The 19,653-nt window shown below is 39.4% G+C and overlaps 1 protein-coding gene across 22 annotated transcripts in view; it reads right to left on the minus strand.

The window, feature by feature from the left end:
* The window catches only part of DYSF (dysferlin), a 220,531-nt gene that overhangs the window by 36,112 nt on the left and 164,766 nt on the right, over positions 1-19,653 (minus strand). For all 22 annotated transcript variants that reach the window (XM_073211609.1, XM_073211629.1, XM_017668654.3 and 19 more), the window contains one exon: positions 5,424-5,522. In XM_073211609.1, coding sequence (XP_073067710.1) covers positions 5,424-5,522 — 99 coding nt within the window. The remainder of the gene's footprint in view (positions 1-5,423; positions 5,523-19,653) is intronic.

Genomic DNA, 19,653 nt, shown 5'->3' on the forward strand with positions numbered 1-19,653 from the left:
TCTTTTAATTAAAATAAATTTTTAAGGCTATAAACTCTCTCTGCATGCTGCTTTAGCTATAACCATTACACTGTAATATGTAGCATTTTATCATTGTACCACAGGTACTCTGCAATCTTGATTTGTATTTTCTCTTTCACCAAGAATTGTTAAAAAAGAGGGGTTTTCTTTCCAGATAGAAGAGTTTTTCTGGGCTATTGATCTTGTTTTCAAGTTCTCCTTTTATGGCCTGATAATCAAGAAACATTGTCAGCAGTATTGCCACTTTTTTTGAAATTCATTAAGGTTTTCTTCATGGCCTGATATGTGGCCAATATCTGTGCCAATAGGTATAGTCTTGCTTTTCAGGCTACAGGGTTCAATCAGCTTCAATAATTGTATCAGTTTTCTATATCCTCTCATATTTTTGTCCCCATGACCTGACATGAACTGAAAGAAAAGAGTTAAAATCTCCCTCTACCTCCAGTGTGTTTCTCTCTCTTCTTATATCTCCTGTAATTACTGTGTTACAAATATTGACACTGTATTATTTAGCACACAGATACTCTCTTAACTGTCATCCCTTGGAATTGTATCAGTTAGCGTTATAAAGTGCCATTCTTTGTTTCATTTAATTTTGGGGGCCCGAATATACTCATCTAATATTAAGATTATGACTTCTGTTTTCTTTTCATCTGTATTTGCCAGGCACACATTTGCACAATCTTTTATTTTCAACCTTTATGAATCTCTTTATTTTAGTTAGATTTTGCTTGGGGATCTGATTTAAATTTTGTAATTAAGAAGTGATTAATATGACAGATATATTTGGTCTGGTTTTACATTTATATAGTAATCTAACATATTTATATTACATTTTTGAGTTTCATGGATTTTTTTTTTTTTAATCTTTGCTTACATGATCTGTGTCTGTGTGTGTTTGGTTCTTCTGATATCCAGGATGACTTGAGTTTATGTTCTAATATTACTATAAATTTATAAACACTAATAATACTCTCAGTCCTCTGTATCTTTAAGGACAGTATTTATGAATTCCCTACTAGAGCAATGATTAAAATAATCAAATTTTATCTTCCTCCCTCTCCTTCACCCAGTTTTAGACAATATTACCTTCCTTAATATTCACCTCTATACTGTCTGTTTGTGATTTGCTTATACTTCTATAATTGGCCAAGTTTAAATAATATCTATCTACTCTCCTTATTCTATAATAAGGCAACCAGTGTCCTTATTCTGCATCCCATTCTTGCCTCCTTCTCCACCTAATTTTTGCCAATTTCATCACTTCTGCATTTTTAGTGTATATATTTACCTTCTATCTGTTACGCTAACCCTTCCATTTATTTTCATCTTAAGTCTAAGGTAAACTATAACCACAACCAGTCCTTTCATTGTGGTTTTCCCAGTTATCACCTAGCTGGCTAATGTTCATTCCCTAGGAGTTCTTGAAGACAGGCTCACAGGAACCATATTTCCTAGTTCCTGACTAGATGATGCATGCTTGGGTGTCTGTAGCCTTTGTGCTTGAAGGGCAGCTTGACTGAATATAAATCCTTGAGTCATCCTCTCTTTCCTTGATGATCTTACACATGGTGCTTCACTGTCTTTGCGTATTACATTTTGCTGTGCAGGAATTGAAGCCACCTTGATTTATTTCTTATTTTAAATGACCTAGTGCTTCTTTTGCAGTGGTTATGACTGCCTTAAAAATTCTTTCTTTATCTCTGAACTGCGATAACATACACCAGAGTATGTCTTGTGGTTGGCCAACCTGGGTCAACTTTTCCTGACACACAGGGGACCTTGTAATATGTATATTCAATTATTCTTTCATTTCAGTGGTTTTATTGAATGATTAAGTGCTTTTTTGTTTTATTTAATGGTTTTGGTTGTCTTCCTCGAAGACTCCAATTATGCAAATGTTGGATTTCCTTTCTCTGACTTATATATCTATCATTTTCTATTTTTTTATAGCTCTTTATTTCCATATCATTTTGCTTACTTTCATCATTCTGTCCTCTACGGCCCTCACTGTGTTTTCCAATGTGGCCATTCTGCCCTGCACTTCTTCCAATTTCATGTTTTCTTGTCTTTCTTTCCCAAATCCTACCAGCTCATATTTCATCTCTTCATCTCTTGAGTTATTTCATTTCTTCTTTGCATTCTGTCTGCCCCATTCCTAAAAAGTTCATAGCAAAATATTTCATCTGCTCCTTGGCAACCTTTTTCTTGTGGATATATATCCTTTCCTTTTGGTTAAGTTTTGATTTATATTTTCTCTTCTTTTTTACAGTATTTTTAAATTAATACCATGATAGTTCTTTTATTACTACTTATCACTAAATGTGTTAAATTTTCCTAGACTAATAACTTCCTTTGTTCCCACCACAGAGACAGACTGCTTCCTGCAAAATGGCTCATCTGTGTAATTCTTCATGTAGCTCCACCTTCTCTGTTTCCCTGAACCAAACCAGGTCTAAAGGCTTCTGTCACCAGCCTGAACCTGTCTGCAAATTTCCCACATCCATTGTTGTAAACAAGGAATAACTTTAATATTCTATGGTGAAACCACAATTTCAGGAACTATATTTTTTAACTATTTATTATGAAACTTTTCAAGCACACACAAATGTAAAGAAAATAGATAATAAGCCCCTATGTACTATAGCCTGTATTAAATAATGATCAACATTCTTTTATTAGGAAGTTTGGGGTTTTCTGAAATCTGCCACTATGACCTTTCATCATTTTCATACATCTTCTCTTCACTTACCGACAAGTGGCTTCTATTCAATTTTGGTTGCCTTTGGACATCTCTTATATGTATTTTAGAGTCTCCAGATTTTGTTTTCAACTTTTACCGAAAATGGAGTTTGTGGGTTTGAATGATTTCCAGGAGGGGAAAATTGCTGACTTATACAGCCATGTTCATACTGGAAGTCCCAATAAAATACTTCTGAAATTTCCAAGTGGTTGGTCTTTTTGTTTAAACTTTTGTTATTAATTTCTCATTGTATTGAATTTTAATCTGTCTTGAATAATTTCTACTTTTGGTAAATTCTTACTAAACTAATATGTGATCAAATTTTATAAGTATTCTCTAAGCATTAGGGAAAAATGTATTCTCTACTTTTTATTATGTTTATTCTCCATTTTAAAGCTATTTTGATGTAGATTAAAAATATTTACCTTGTTATTCACCTTTTATTTCCTTATTTATTTGTTTATTTAATTTCCTAATTCATCTGTCCAGGAGGTGCATTAAAATCCCCACCACTTTAATTTCTGTGATTTTATGCTTTTATTCATGTGAGGCATTAGTTTATATAGTTCTATTTTTGTTTTAATTATTTTTAAATTTTACTATTCTATGAATAAATTTTTAGGAGTTTTTTCACTCAAATGTGTATCTTATTTATATAATATACTCCATTTGGTTTCCTTCATTTTTATGTTAAATTCTTTCTCTTTTATTTGTACTTACTTTATTTTTTTTGCCAAACTATTTATTTTTTTAGCCATTCTAAGTTGTAGTGCTTTAGACATGTCTTTTAAAGACAGAATAATGAATTTTGACTTTTTATATTGTCTGAGTCCTTATCACTTAATACAGAAGTTTAATCCATTTTTATTTATTAGGAAAACTATATTTATTCTTTTTCTATTGTGCTTTATTATTTGCTTTTGTTTTCTTGTTTTATCTTTTTTTCTATCTTTTGCCATTTAGACTACAAATTGTTTTTTTCCCCTATGTTGGTGATTTCCAAAATGTTTTTTCTCAACCCATTGTGTACTTCAGTCTCTCCATAATGCTACAGGCTATTTTTCAAAGACTCATGTTGTTGGTGCTAGTTTTCTTCTATTTACTTATCCTTAAAGGAACAGTGCTCCTTCCAGGACTGGTTCCCCACCTCCCCCCAGAAACAGGTTGAATGCATTTTGTTTCGTACAGCCCATTTTCACTTGGATTCTGTCAGAGACCTCCTCAAAGAGGTCAAGCTGGAAGGCTGGGTGCCCATTCAGTATCTGGCATCTGAGGGAGCAGAAAGGGGGCCAGAGCCATGGGCCACCGGGGAGGGAACCCTCATTCTTGGTTTTTCTCATTTTTTTGGTAAGACCATGGCACCACATGCCAAACCTAATGTGTCGGGCCTTCTCCTGATACACAAAGAGGTCTGTCTCTGCCCACCTCATGCACCTGCCTTAAGTCAATGAAGAACTTGCTGCCAGAGGAGGCCTATGCTTTTGGAGCCATCGTGCTGCCCGAGACCTCACTCTGCACGTCCAGGTCTGCACACACTATTCACTGGAAGCCTGCGGTGTACCAGAGACAACTCAGGTCACCTTGTGAAGTTACCCTTTGTAGTGTCTCCCAAAGGCCTACTTAAAAGCCCAGGCCACCCACCACTCCAGCCAGCCTCAAACCCCATTCACCCAGTACCTTCAAGGCCCCCTTAGGTCTCCCCTGTGTCTGACAGCCTTTGCCTACCTCTAAGTAGGGTCACCAGACATAGCAAGTCAAAATACAGGATACCCAGTTAAATCTGAATTTCAAATAAAAAACAAGCAGTTGCTACATCAGTATGTCTCATGCAAATAATTGAAGCATCCTTATACTAAAATATTATGGCTTGTTTATCTGTGTAAGTTCAAGTGTGACTAAGCATCCTGAATTTTAGCTCCACAGCACTACACAACTCTTTTGGGGAATAATTTTGAGTCACCTCTGGTTGTCTTTTTTTTTTTAAGCAGCTTACTTCTAAAAAGTATAAGATTGTATTTGTGGAATTTCCTCAAAATACCAGAATTTGACTGAGTCATTCTTGGTTTGGTTTTGGGGGTTTTTCTTTATTTTTTTCTTTCTTTTTTTTTTCACAGAAAAAGAGCTCACCATATTTTTATACTTCCTAGGTAATTTCTTTCCCAAGTGTAGAGGTGGGGGAATCATAGCCACATTCTCAAGCTGAATTTCCTTTGTATTTTGATATAAATTTTTTATTATAGAGAAGTTCAAATAACTTAACAAGAAACAGAGTAGTATAACAAATCCCTTACCCATCTCCAAGTTTTAACAATTTCCAATGTTTTGCAGTTCCCATAATTTAAAAAAAATCTATTGAGGGCCACCCACACATTCTCTCTCACCTCTTACTTTTTTTGAGCATTTTAAACAAATCCCAGGCATCATTCCCCATAAATACTAACGTATTTTTCCATTCTTCCAAAGAAGTCAGCCCAAACTGGCGTCTTGCTCTAAATAGATGAATGACCTTTCACCTCAGTTAGTTCATCAGGATTCACCAGCCCTCAGGAACCAAATGACAGGACAAATACATAGATTCTCTTTCTGTTGTATGTCCTGCTGCCCATCACATGTGCCCAGGGACTGTTAGAACAAAAAGCACATTTTGCAGAGGCCTCACCTTTAGAGTGTCAAAGTCCTTCTCCAAGTACGAGCCACACTTTTCTCTTTCCCCTGTAGAAGCAAAGAATTTGCTCCACCAATCGATGAACTCCTCCTCCTGAGTAGGTAGAAAGAAAGAGACCACTTCAGAAACAGAACTTGGCAAGCAAGGCCCTTCCGGGCTGGACACCTAGCAAGGCCGTTGGGCTGGCCTGGACTTCAGAGCTCTCAGGTTGGGTGAGTTCAGAGAAGCAGAGAGCTGAAACTCCCCGCCTCTCCAGAGGCAGACGGCACAGACAGGAAGAAAGGTTTTAACAACTGCTTGACATTGAGAGGCTGAGGCTCTAGCCCTGGCTCTGCCCACCATTCACTGTGTGATTCTGTTACGCTCTCTGGGCCTCCCTTTTCCTTTCTGTGAAGTAGACACAATCATCGTGGGGCTCCTACATTCTAGGGACATATTGAGGCTAAAATCAGAGGGTGCTGAGGGTAACTCTTTGCATGAAAATGTCAATAATGTGATATTTATGAATAAAATGGAGCAGACTCAGGAAAACTCAGACCCCACATTGCTATCCTGCCCCCTGATCCCAGCAAAGAAAAGAAAGCATCAGAAATCAGAACTCATCCTCCTTGAAGGTCAAATGAAGGCAGACTCCCCGAAAATCAACAAACACTTACCAAGTACCCATTATTCAAAAGACAGTATGCTAAACAGGGGAAATTAGGTGAGAAGGGAAGTTTGCGGCAACATGCTCTCTTCCCTGTCCTTCCTCCACTTACTCATGTTTGTAAGAAACTGTAGAGAGGCCTGTTGAGGCACACACTGGTCTCCCCACCTTTTAGCTCCTTCTGTGCATAGTGTGTCCACATGCCCTCATAGTTATCGTGTCTAAAATGCTCCTGCAGCTATGTCCTGTCTAAGTGTGTGTGTGTGTATCTTGTTGCCCAGGTAATCAGCAAGGTCCCAAAACATGGGATGGTCACTCTTCTCCAGGCCTTCCCCAAACCCTGCCGCAGGCTGAGCACTTAGTCTGTACCTGTTGGTACCATTAAAGCTCACCCAATTCAGTGGGAAGGGCCAAGGACAAGGCAAAAGAGAGCCCATCTGGGACTTGCTTCCCTCCACTGTACGAGGGGGTGTGCTAGGAGACCTGCCAGGAGCCTGCGCTGATCCTATCAAAGGAACTGAAGTCTATTATCAAGTTTCTGGAAATGCTGGTGGCTCTCTGTAAATCAATGCCCAGTCCTTTGAGTTCTGGCTTATTAAGGGTAGCACAAGCTGGAATGATGGCAAGGGTACCTGAACAAGCCCAATGGGGCGAGGGTAAGGATAAGGTTCTCAGAGTCTCCACCCATTCTGGAAGTCTGGCCCTAACACCCTGTGTGTGGCCAGAATGTGGTCCCCAGACACACAGCATGGAGAGCAGATGCCACAGGAAGGCTGAGTCTACAGAGAGTCATTATCTGACCAACTTACCAGGAGGGCCTTCTGCAGCCAGGAGAGAGCAAAAGAGGTTGAGTTGGGTTTAGATGCAGGTTAGCAGAGCTTTCTGACTTATAACCACTCTAGAAAAAGCCAGCATGGGCAGACCCTAGCCCTGATGCTTTAAGTTCAGTATAAGAAAAAGATGCCATGGGTGAAAGAACAGACATAAACACATATCTCAAACTTACATTCACCAACACACAGAAGAATATATATATATATGGACATGCCCAAGAGAGAAGTATAGGCACATATACCCCCCCCACAAAAACACACACACTAACACACAGGCAATTGTGTACATATAGGTGGAAACTGTTAGAATGGAATAAGTTTAGCTGTTTGATTCCTACTAAGTCTCTATTTCCTTCCCCAGACCAGAGACTTTAAGGTTTGAGTTTATGATGCAGGCTTGGAGTCAGACACAAACAGGTAACTGACCAGTGTGTTTTGTACAAAGAAATGACAGGAACACAACAGTTGTGGGAAAATTATTACATTTCCCTCAGTCTTGAAAAACCAATAAAAAGAAAAGAATATGAAGACAGAATCTGTGTCAATTTAATTGTGTCAATTAAATAGACAAACCTTATATAATCTGAAAACAGAAAATATACCTTCTTTTCCAGCACCATTGAAGCACTTAGAAAAAATTAAAAGCCACAAAGCAAATCTCAATGAAATCCAAGAAATATACTGATATCAGTCATATTCTCTAGCCATAATGCAATATAAAAGTAGAAACTAATAAGAAATTTAAGATTTAATTTTTTGAAATTTAAATGCACATTCTTAAAACCTTCCTGGGTAAAAGAGAAAACCAAAGTAAAATCACAAATAGTTAGAAAATACTGACAGTAAGAGGTCTATGCCCCAAAATTTGTGGATTATATAGCTATGCCTATACACAAAATTCAGCCTTAAATGGTATTGCTTTTATACAAAAGGAGTGAAAATAATCTGATAGCTCAAGAAATTAAAAAGAGAAAGGCAGGAAGACCAAAATTTGAAAATGATAAGTAGCTATTAATATATTAGAAAACAGAATATTATAATTGATCATTAAACCCCAGAGCAAACTTTGAAAAGGCCAATAAAACAAACATTTATCAAATCTAATGTTAAATTAGAAATGAAAAAGAATAAAAAGTTACTATTGGAAGAACGAAAATATTAAAAGATTTGCTATACCCAAATCAGTGACAAAACCTTGGAAAATCTAGATGAGATCAAAAATTTTCTAGAAAAATATTAATTGCCAAAATTGATTCAAAATTAATAGAAAACATGAGAGATCCATAACCCTGAAAGAGGAAGAACTCTTAAAGAACTACCTCCAAAAATGACATCAGGCAAGGTGGTTTCTTGGGGAGAAAGTTCTATCAGTCTTTGAAAGAATAAATCATTCTTTGCTCCACAGCACAGAAAAAAGACAAAATTTCCCCATTCATTTTGTGAAGTTTGACAAAGACATACACACAAGGATTAATCCTACACCTGAATAGAGACATAAAGATCCCATATAAAATACTAACAAATAAATTACAGGAGGAAATCTGACACGGTCAGGTTGGATTATTCCAGAACGCAGGAGTGGCTCAATATGAGTGAGTAGAGGGAGAAAATCCACATATCATCTGTAACACAAATTTGCAAACTATGGTGCACTAGCCCACCACCTGGTTTTGTAATTTAAATATTGTCTGTGGCTGCTTTTCAGCTACAAGGCAGAGCTGAGTAGTTGCAACTGGGATCTCATGTCCCATACAACTAAAATATTTACTCTCTGGCCCTATAAGAAAAATAAGTTTGCCAAACCTTGATCTATAACATGCAAAAAAGAAGCTGGGAGAAAGGGGAGAGGAAATTTTTCAGCTATTCCTAAATGAAATTCTCACTAAGTTTAGAATAAAAAGTAGCTTTCTTAGCATTATAAAGAATATCTTAAAGCAGTAGCTAGTATTATGCTTAATACCAAGTGTTTTCCCTTTTGGGCTTTTGTACATAGGGCTGGCTCTGCCAATAATTTTTATGTGATATAGACATTAAAAAGCAGTAAATCAGTATAGCGGGGAGCCAGGATTTGGGAGCCAGACTAGCAAGGTTCAAATTCTGCCACTCCTAGCTGTGTGACCTAGCAACTACTTAACCTCTCTGGGCCTCAATTATCTTACCTGTAAAATGAAAAAAATAATAGTACCAATTTGATAGTTATTGTGAAGAATAAATGAGTCAAAATGCATAAAGAGCTTAAAACAGTGCCTAATACATAAGTGCAATGTGTTTACTGCTATTACTAATAACAGTATTTCTGTTTCTTTTGTGTGAACCAGGTTAGGTTCTTGGCCAAGGGATGGCTCGCTCACAAGTTGCTAACAGGAGCATAGCTGGCCAGCCTTTCCAGAGAGCAATTTGGCTGCACGTTTTCACAGCCTTAAAAGTGTGTATACACTTTGACCCATCAATCCTGTTCCAGAAATCTATCCAAAGAAAGTAATCATAGATACGCATAAAGATTTAACTTCATTTATAATACTTGAAACAGCTTACACATCCAACAATAAGGGACTATTTGGGTAAACCAAACATCCATATGATTAAATGTTATGCAACACAAAAAAAATGATGCTGTTGAAATATATTTATTGATACAGGAAGCATTTGTAACTGGTAAGATTTATAGAAAGTTAAAAAATGAATAATATGATTTCATTTTAGTGAAAGGACCAAATGGCAAGTATTCAGAGCAATTGTCTCTGAATAACATTATAAATGTTTTGTTTATTCCTCTTATTTTTGTGTATCACTCAAAATTCTCTACTTTTTCATTGTGTGCACATGTTTCTTACATGATTTTTTAAATAAAGAACAAGTCAAGAAACACTACTGGCAAAGTGAAAAGATAATTCACAGAACGGGAGAAAAAATATTTTCAAATCATATATCTGATAAAATATTTGTTACCAGAGTATATAGAGGATGTATACAATTCAATAATAAAAACGACACATAAACCAATAAAAAAGTAAGCAACAGACCTGCAGAGACATTCCTCCCAAAGAAGATAAACAAATGGACAAAGGTACATAAAAAGGTGCTCATCATTATGTTAGGCAGAAAGACAGAAATGAGCAGGATGAAAAAGAGAAAGGGCCCCCCCAAAGATGACTCAGGGAGTTGATCAAACAGAACCAGAGAGCCAGAAATGATTCAAAGAGTTAATCAAATAAAGCCACAGGGTCTAAGAGTGACTCGGGAAATGTCCGGGGTTCCCCCAGATAAGAAACATCAGAAGTACAGGCACACCACAGCCCCTGTCCCCATTTCACCAATCAGAACAAGCCTAGAGAACTGACAGCTGTCAATCAAGGACCTCTCTGACCGGCCAAAAACCACATAAAAGAAGACTCAGAATGAGCATCCACACCTACCTGTCTTGTCTCAGGCAAGCCTGCTCTGCTACTCTCTGCAGTGTATTAAAACTTACTTTGCTTCCTTGACTTTAGCCTCTCATCTCACTGTATCTGACTTCCCTGTGACACCAAGCCGAGTCCTTCCCTTCCTAACAGTTAGACATCAAAGAAATTCACATCAAAGCCACAGTGAGAAAACACTTCATACCTAGTAGAATGGATATAGTCAAAAAGTCAGATTGTAACAAGTATTGGTGAGGATGTGGATAAACTAGAACACTGCTGGTGAGAATGTAAAATGGTGCTGTCACTTTGGAAAACAGTCTGGCAGTTCCTCAAAAAGCTACCACATGAGCCAGGAATTCCACTCCTGCGTACAGAGCTGGGAGAAATGAAAACCCGCGCCCACACCAAAACTTGTACATGATGCTCATCATAGCACCTTTCATAATAGCCAAGTAGAAACAATCTGGATGTCCATCGACTGATAAATGGATAAGGAAAAGATTATATATCCATACAATGGCAAATTATTTAATAATAAAAAGCAATGAAGAATTGATGCATGCTACAACATGGATGAGCCTTTAAAACATTACACTAAGTTAAAGAAGTTAATGACAAAAAAGGCCACATATTGCATGATTCCATTTACATGAAAGGTTTCAGAGCAGGCAAATCAATTGATAAAAAAGAGATTAGTGGTCTAGGGCTGGGAGTGGTTAGGAGGAAATGGGGGATGACTGCTCCTGGGTACAGGATTTCTTTTTGGAGTGATGCGAATATTCTAAAGTTGATTATGGAGATGGTTGCACAATTCTGTTAATATGCCAAAAAACACTGAATTGTACACTGAATAGGGACTTGCATTTTATGTGGATTATCTCCATAAAAAAGAGCAAATGATCAAATACAAGCAACATAACCTCTAGACAACAAAAGTTGGAATCTCAAGTACTTTCTAAGGAAATGACAGTTCAATTTTTGTGAAATGAACAATCAACTGATTACCAAAAAGGACCTAAATCTTACTACACCTAGTCTTCCCCAGACCCTCTCTCAGCTGCAATTTCCTCATCCCTCAGAGTTCCAGGTGAGGTTTAGTGGCTGTTTCTTAACAGGTATCATGACATTATGGAAGCTCAACCCAGAATTTAGCTGCCTCCCAGGAGCAAGGACAAGGGGGGAAAGTCCAAAACTGACGAAGCTTAAACCTAAACTGTTGAAGAATACCAGGACTTTATGCCATCAGGAAAAAATGTGAGCTCAAAAGACAGATTAAGTTGAATTAAAGAAAAATAAAGTTATAGTTTTAATACACTTACAGATGTGACTTGAAAACATCATTCCTGATATTTCACTAATCTGGCTTCTTCCTTCTCATCCTCAGGAAGTCCAAAAAAAGTTAGCACACTCATAAGAACGAGCCCCACAGACACAGAAGGGCCCTTCCATGTCCCAAAGCCAGCCAGCCCTCTGATGTTAGTGGGATCCCATACTCCAAAGCTCCGAAACGGAAGTGGCCATATATCTTCTCATTCCAAGTGTGCTCTTGACCTCATTTTGCAGTAGCTAAGCATCCAGTCTTGGAACATGGCAAGGAGGAGAAACAAATGCAAAAGGCTTGGTTGTTAAGTGTCATCTCAGGCTTTAGCAAGAAGTCTGGCCATTGAAAATTTATTTCCCCATGCTGAAGGTTCAAGGCCCCTCATCATTCAGCCAGACAAGCAAGTAAGTCTGATCAAGGCATGGACCAGCAGCCTCTCCAATTTCAGCTAATAGCCAACATTCAGTTACTGAGCAACTAGAGTCATGTAACAAAAATATGCTTCTCCAGCCTTGATCCAGTGTAATGGGCACCCTAATCCCTCCGAAGACCCAAATCAGCACAGCACATTCTGAACATTTAATCTCCCATTTGCAATCAGTGGGCCTAACACATTTCATGAATATGGATAGTAAAATTAACAATAATCCTATGTCTGCTTTTCTATAAAGTGAGGAAATTGGGGGGCGTGGAGGAAACATCACTTGTGTTGTCTCCCCAGGATAAACAGCTGAATCAAAGAGAAAAGTTCTTGGTCAAATTCATTAATCATCAAGGTCAGAATGTTACACCTTGGATCACTACATGAGACTGCACATACCAACCTCTAAAAAAGAGGTCCATTAGTTTTTATAATTTTAAGTAGGCCTTCACTGCCTATGTCAACCAGAGGTAGACATCCTAGACTGTGCTGAATGTAATTTCTCTCATAGCACAAATCATTATCATCAAAATAGTAATAATACAACCCAACACTGGGATCAGTGTGAGGCTAAGCTGATGTCTTCAAAGAAACTTCATAGCCTTTGAGGTTCACCGTGACAAAAGCACTTGTTGATACTGCCAGCATTGTCAGTTTGAACCCCAATGCTGCTGCCCCAAAGCTCAATGTCTGCATAACTGGAATAATGATAGTATGATCCTGTAATTAACTAATGTCCTGAGGTTTAAGAAACTGAAACTATTTTCTGATGCACCATACTAATACAAACACAGATGTAACATACATGTACTTACGCCGATGTGTAGACCAGACAAACCCCAGACATGCAAATACCCCAATTTCAAACCTACCCATGCCATGCATACTAAACCTTTCATGCCCCCCCCAAACCACACAAACATATGCCCACAGCCAGCTACCATGTTGATTCAGCAGAACCCTACACACCCATAACAAAAATCACTTAATTATTTCCACAAGTGTAACAGCAGGCTTCCAACCTCTTGTTGACACTCCCTGCAGTCCTGCCTCCATGGTTGTGGAAGAGGTCATTATTACTCCACTTCCTCTGACTTCAGGATGGGCCAGCAGAGGTGGGAGGGAAGGGAAGACCTTTAACCAAAATGCTGAATTGCTTACAAAAGGCCCAGTGAATAAGTGTGCCTGCAACCTCATAAAGTCAGGCAGATGGTGTGCAGAAAAGGGTCAGGACCTGATAATTTGACTAATGGCCTTTTCCAGATGGGGGACCCAAACAGGGTGGGGTACATCTGGGGAATCCCAGCTTGCTGGCCCTCTCGCAACTCAGGAGACTCAGGTGGACATATGGGCCCATGACTTGGTCCCCCAAGGACAGCATGGCTCCATGTGCCCTGCAGAAAGCCCAGAGGAATGGAATCTATCCAGTGGGGTGAAGGAAAGAACATCCTATCAGTGTCTTCAAACCAATGGAGAAGAAAATGAGATGTCACGAATTCGGCATCTGTGATGATTCCAACAGGGCCCGGGCAATGCTTCCCTTACTTTCATTCTGCTTATGTAGACAGTTTTGCTTAGTAAGAGTTCCAGCAATCTACTTAAGAGAAAAACTATTTTTGAAGGCCTTCCCAGGACTGTGGAGCATTCATCAAACTACAGACACTAATCTTAGCTATCTTAAATTCAATTTTAAAGGTATTTTGGGGGAACCTACTATGTGCCAAAGTCAACCTACTTTCTAGTTACTGTGTGCATTTTCATACACAAAATCGTATTACTTTTCAAATATTTTATATTTGAACATGCTGCTGATTCCATCCGGTCCCCCCATGTCCCAGTTAATGTAAGGAGGTGCTGAAGACAACAGCTTGGTTAACAAGCTCCCGCGAGCTTCCTCCAAGAGCCTGCTGCTCAGAGGAAAGTGCTATGCCAAGGTGCAAGCACTGCTTTCCCCAGGCTAAGGGGCAGGAGGGGACAGGGATGGGGACAGGGCTAAGAGGGTCACACAGGCATTAAATTAGACCCCAGAACTTCTTGTCCTGTACATTTCCAAGGAAGCTGAGGATTTACCTTTGGGAAGAGATTAATCTCCTTCTCTGAATGGGAAAACAGGTCCCTCACAGACTGGGTGGGGGAAAGACCTCTTGGGAAGAAGGGAGTGTCGAGGGGTGGAGGCAGAGACGGAAGCAAGGAGAGCCGGTTGAACGGGGCTGGGGCCTCCTCCTCCCTGATGAGGCCCTGGAGTTTACCAGACAAGCTTCACCCCGGGCTGTCCCCCCTGCAGTGTGCATCGAGGGAGGAGGGGTGCACCCCCGAGGAGACCACAGGAATGCCAAGCAGGGGAAAGGCTCCTGGAGCCAAGGGCTCCGGCAACGAGGATCCAATATCGGCGGGTGACTCCAGCCCCCGTAACAGGAGAGACCGTAAAGTATGTGCTCTGCTTCCCAACCAGCAAACACAGCAAATAACCAATTACTCTAAATAGCTAACAGATTTCGGCTCTGATTTCCCTCCCCTTGCCTCCCTTGGGCCTTCACTTGTCATTTGATGGGCGATTTGTATTTGCTCTGAGAAAATGAGAGAAGGAATGACTCACAAAGGAAGGTCCAGATTACACGCAGTGACAGGCATCAAACCTCCTCATCAGAACTAATGGGTGGAGGGGGGAGGCCAGGCTGTGCTGGCAACACATCTGAACTGAGATCTTCTTAAAGAAGTACAGTTTTTTTACTTTCAAGCACATACAGTAATTCTTGCTAAATCAGTGTCAGCAGATATTAGGAAACCTACTTTAAAGAGGAGATAAGTGTCTTCCTAATTATTCCATCTGATATATACACATGTACAGGTAAAATCATTAATGTCATTAAAGTTAAAATATCCCTTCCTCCTCCACCTCTCAAATTCAGAGGGCTGATGCATCCATCTCCAAAGGTAGAGACAGACAACCATGAAGTTCTGAGACAAACTGCCTTGGACGCCTTCTGGAAATGCTTCCTCACTTGGGAGCCACACCCTTAATTAATTCCTTTGCTCAGAAAACGTTTGCTTCAAAGCCTTTGGATAAATTGTTGTCAGTACTCAAGAGCTGCAATGAGGCATTCCCCCCAAAACTTGGGATAAAAGGAAATAGGGCTGCCCCTGGGGAACTGGATCATGCAATCAACGCATAGTGGTTCAGGGCAAGAAGAGGCAAAATCACCTCAAAGGGAAGAACAGCTCCTAACTAAGCCTTCACCCTGAATGGGTAGATTGTATTCATACATCAAGAGAAAGACTATGTCAGTGAAAAAAAGGAATTGGTCAGTCCTGGAAATACAGGAAAAGAAGGGTAAGGATTGACTATGGACAACTGTTCACACCATCAGGGAAAAGATACTGGGGCTTAGGAACTACAGCTCTCCCTACCTTTGGAGATGGATGCATCAGCCCTTCTTGGTCAGCTGCTACCAAACTTTAAACCACGGAACCATCTCTCCTCATTCTGCTTCCTCACTCAGCTCCTGTCACAACCTGGCTTCACAGTTGTGAGTCAATGGAGAGACAGCAGACTGGACCGCAACCTGAGGTCACGTTCCAGGAGTATTACTCACTGAAAACTCAGAAACTTCGATTTAGGTTTGAATAATATGTGGCCAGCCCTAAGAAAACTGACTCACCAGGTATCTGGAACCACAAAGTTGAGGATCCACCCAGACACAATGGTAGAAACTGCCCTGAAGAACACCCCTGCCTGGTGGACCTGGTGGGAGGGAGGCAGCTCCCCTTTATTTAAGAAACTCCTACCTAGGAGTTGACAGACAAGGACTGTGGGTTACCTAGCTAACCCCTGAGTGCCACAGAAAACACAAAAGACAAATTCTTCACTCCGGTAGAAGAGCCTCTGATCCAGCTTTTCTTATTTCTCCCACCCTGCTGGACTCTTAACTGGCAAAGTAAAAATACAGCAACCTCCAACTATTTCCTCCTTCCTTGAACAGGGGTTTGGGATGGAAGGGAGCCCATGCACAAGTGGACAGAGTCATGTGACCTCCCAGTACTTGACAAGCAAGGACTTCCCTCTGTAAGGACAAACTGGAAGAAAACACTAAAGTTCAAAAGAAAGGGAGCAATATGAGGACTAAGACATGTGTTGTGTTAAGGAGTTCAGTAAAAAACAGAAGAGAACAAATGACTGATTTATCCTTATGGGAAGTCTCAAGGGGATACCACAAGTAAGAAGTTAGGATATGCAGTCCTGAAGGAAATATAATCTGCATGAAGATGAACATCACTGTCAGATTTAAAAGTATAATAAAGACATTGATTTCTAGCAAAATGACAAGTTAGAAGACCAGAGAGACCCTCCAAGTAAGAGCACCTACATTATTAACAGGTAAGATATCTTTAAAATCCTTTTCAAATGCATGACTGAGCTGATGGGAATGGAAAGAAAATCCTTGGGGGCAAATGAGAAAGCAAAAATCCAGAGTACTAAGGAACCAAAATGCAAACTAAATGTGGGGCCCAAAAAGTCCAAGCCAAACATTTAGTTTTCAGTGAATCTGGGTTCACAGTATTTCCAGACATCGGCTAAAAGTAAACACATGTCCTCTCTTAAAGAATGTGACTTTCACCCAGGCCCTAAAGAATTCTCAGATAAAGTTCCAAGGAACGTGAGTTCACAATTGAAAATAGTGAAACACATAAAGAGCAAGGCACCATGAGCAAGAGTCAGCGAGAAACACCAACTGGAAATCTGACCTGTGAGGACAGCAGAAAGCTGACTTGTCAGAAATAGGGCTTTAAGGAAAAAACTTTAAAAATATTAAAGGCACTAATATGACAAAGGAACAAGAGACTTTCAAAAATAAACAAGAGGACTTGGGGGGGGCGGAAACTTTGAGAGTTAAAAATATAATATGACTAAAACCTCAACAAATGAAGTTAAGTAGCCATTGAAAACAAAGACTTGAGAGCTAGAAGGTGTATCTTCAGAAAGTAGCCAGAGTGCAACACAAAGAAATAAGTAATATGAAAGAAAGTTGAACTATATAGCCCAACACAGATATGATCAGAGTCCCAGAAGGAAAGATAGAGAGAATGGTGAATATGTAATATTTGAAGAGATAATGGTCGAGAACTTAAATTAATTAAAACTTAATTAAAAGAAAGAAAGAAAAACAGTCCTCAGATTTAGGAAGACAACAGCACAATGGAAACCAGAAAATAGTGAAATAATGTCTTTAAGTGCTAACAGAAAACAAATGTCATTGAAACTAGTATTTCCAAAATAGGGGTGAAATAAAAATATTTTCAAACAATAATTAAAAAGTGAAAAGTTTGCTATGGACTGATCCTAATTATAGGAATTTCTATAGGCTCTACTGCAGAAAGAAAGATGATCCTAGGAGGAAGAAGATCAATATACAGAATGGAATAAGAACTGTGGGTATAGGTAAAAAATAATTAATTAATTTAAAAAAATAACATGACATTTAAAATGTCATTTATAAAGGTAGAACTAAAATATTGAACAGAAGCTTATAAATTGGAAGGAGATTGGAACTGAAGAATTTTTAAGTTCCCTGTAATGTTCTGGAGGAGGCTATAACTATCAACTAAATTTAGACTTTGCTAAATTGAATATGTATATTGATGTTCCTAATCACTAAAAGAATTAAAATAATGTATAGTTTTGAAATTGAAAAGGAAAGTAGGAATGAAAAGGGATGAGGGTAGGGAGGAATCTTTCGATCCAAAAAAGAAAATATGAGGTACAAAAGAAAAGGGCAGGAATAAATCCAAATTTATCAGTAAGCAAAATTAATATACTGGACTCTACAACTCTCTAGTTAAAGGGAAATATTATCAGAATGCTTTAAAAAATAGAATCCATCTATTTGCTGTTCACTGGGGAAACACCTAACAGTCACAGAAAAATTGAAAGTTAAGAAGATGGAAAAAGATATATCAGGAAAATAGTGACCAAAAGAAAGCTGCTGTAGTTACATTAACATGAGGCAAAGAGACAAAAACATCTCATTAGAAGAGATTGGAAAAGGCAGGGTAGGCAGTTCGCTATATATCATTAAAAGAGTTAATATCTAGGAAGATACAAGCATTCTTAAACTGTCTGTGCCTAATAACACAGTATCAAATACATAAAGGAAAAGTAGGTAGAATCATAAGAAAAACTGGCAAATAGTATTCCAAAACAAGATGTTTTTAATGTACCTTTCTCAGAAATTGATAAATCAAATGCACACACACAAAAAAGAAAAATAGATTTGAATAACACAATTAAGAAGTTAATCTAAATGGACATGTTATATATAACACATTTGAAAAATACATGCTCTTTTTAAGCATACACAGGACAATTACAAAAACTGACCCTGTACTAGGCCATAAAGCAAGCATCAAGAAACATTACACACAGACCACATTCTCTGAACCATAGTACAGGTAAGCTAGAAACCAATAAAAAACAGATAACTTAGAGCACAGGAACTTCTAAAACATAACTTTAAACAATTCAAGTGCCAAAAAAGAAATATAGCAGAAATCAGAAAATATTCAGAACTGGAAAATAACAAAAATACCACTTATCAAAACCTATGGGATATATAAAGCAGTACTTAGAGGGAATTTTATAGCCCTAGAGGAAAGTTTGAAAATTGATCAATTAGGCATAGCACTAAAGAGGTTAAAAATGTAAACCCCGGGGGAGAGAACCAAGATGGCGGCATGAGCAGAGCAGCAGAAATCTCCTCTCAAAACCATATGTATTTTTGAAAATACAACAAATACAACTAATCCTAAAAGAGAGACCAGAAGACACAGGACAACAGCCAGACCACATCTACACCTGCGAGAACCCAGCACCTCGTGAAAGGGGTAAGATACAAGCCGCGGCCCGGCAGGACCTAAGCGCCCCTCACCCCAGCTCCCGGCGGGAGGAGAGGAGTCAGAGCAGGGAAGGAGAGGGAGCCCAAGACTGCTAATCACCCAGCCCTAGCCATCTGCACCAGAGTGCAGACACACAGTGCGTGTGTGGGGTGCTGGAAACTAGGGAAACAGGACAGTAAGACCTGTGAGTGGGTCCCCGCAATTGGCACACCTGGGACAAAGAAAAGCAAGTGCTTTTTGAAAGTCTTAAAGGGACAGGGACCCCACAGCTGGACGGAAGTGCCAGAGGACACTTAGCCCAGCAGCTGCGAAACCCAGGGAACTCTGGGCACCTGAACCCCCACAGCGCAGCCTGGAGGCCCCTCACCGCAATAAACAGCCTTCCGCCTATTCCCCCTCCAACGCAGCTCCGTGATATTGGAGCAGCAGCCTGAGGCAGCTCACGCCCACAGCAACTGCAGAGCTAAATAAACTCCATAGCAGCCGGGCAAGATCAGAAGCCCCCTGTGCATGCAGCTGCCCTGCACAAGCCGCTAGAGGCCGCTGTTCTCCCAGGAGAGGAAGGCCATAAACCGGCAAGAAGGGACTTTCTCCTACCCAACACATGTGCCAGCTCCCCACAAATATATCTATTGCCATGAAAAGGCAGAAGAAATTGATACAGACCAAGATCACAGAGGCAAACCCTGAGAAGGAGATAGACTTAAC

Source organism: Manis javanica, chromosome 1 (assembly GCF_040802235.1).
Source record: "Manis javanica isolate MJ-LG chromosome 1, MJ_LKY, whole genome shotgun sequence".
In the NCBI taxonomy this organism is placed as follows: Eukaryota; Metazoa; Chordata; class Mammalia; order Pholidota; family Manidae; genus Manis; species Manis javanica.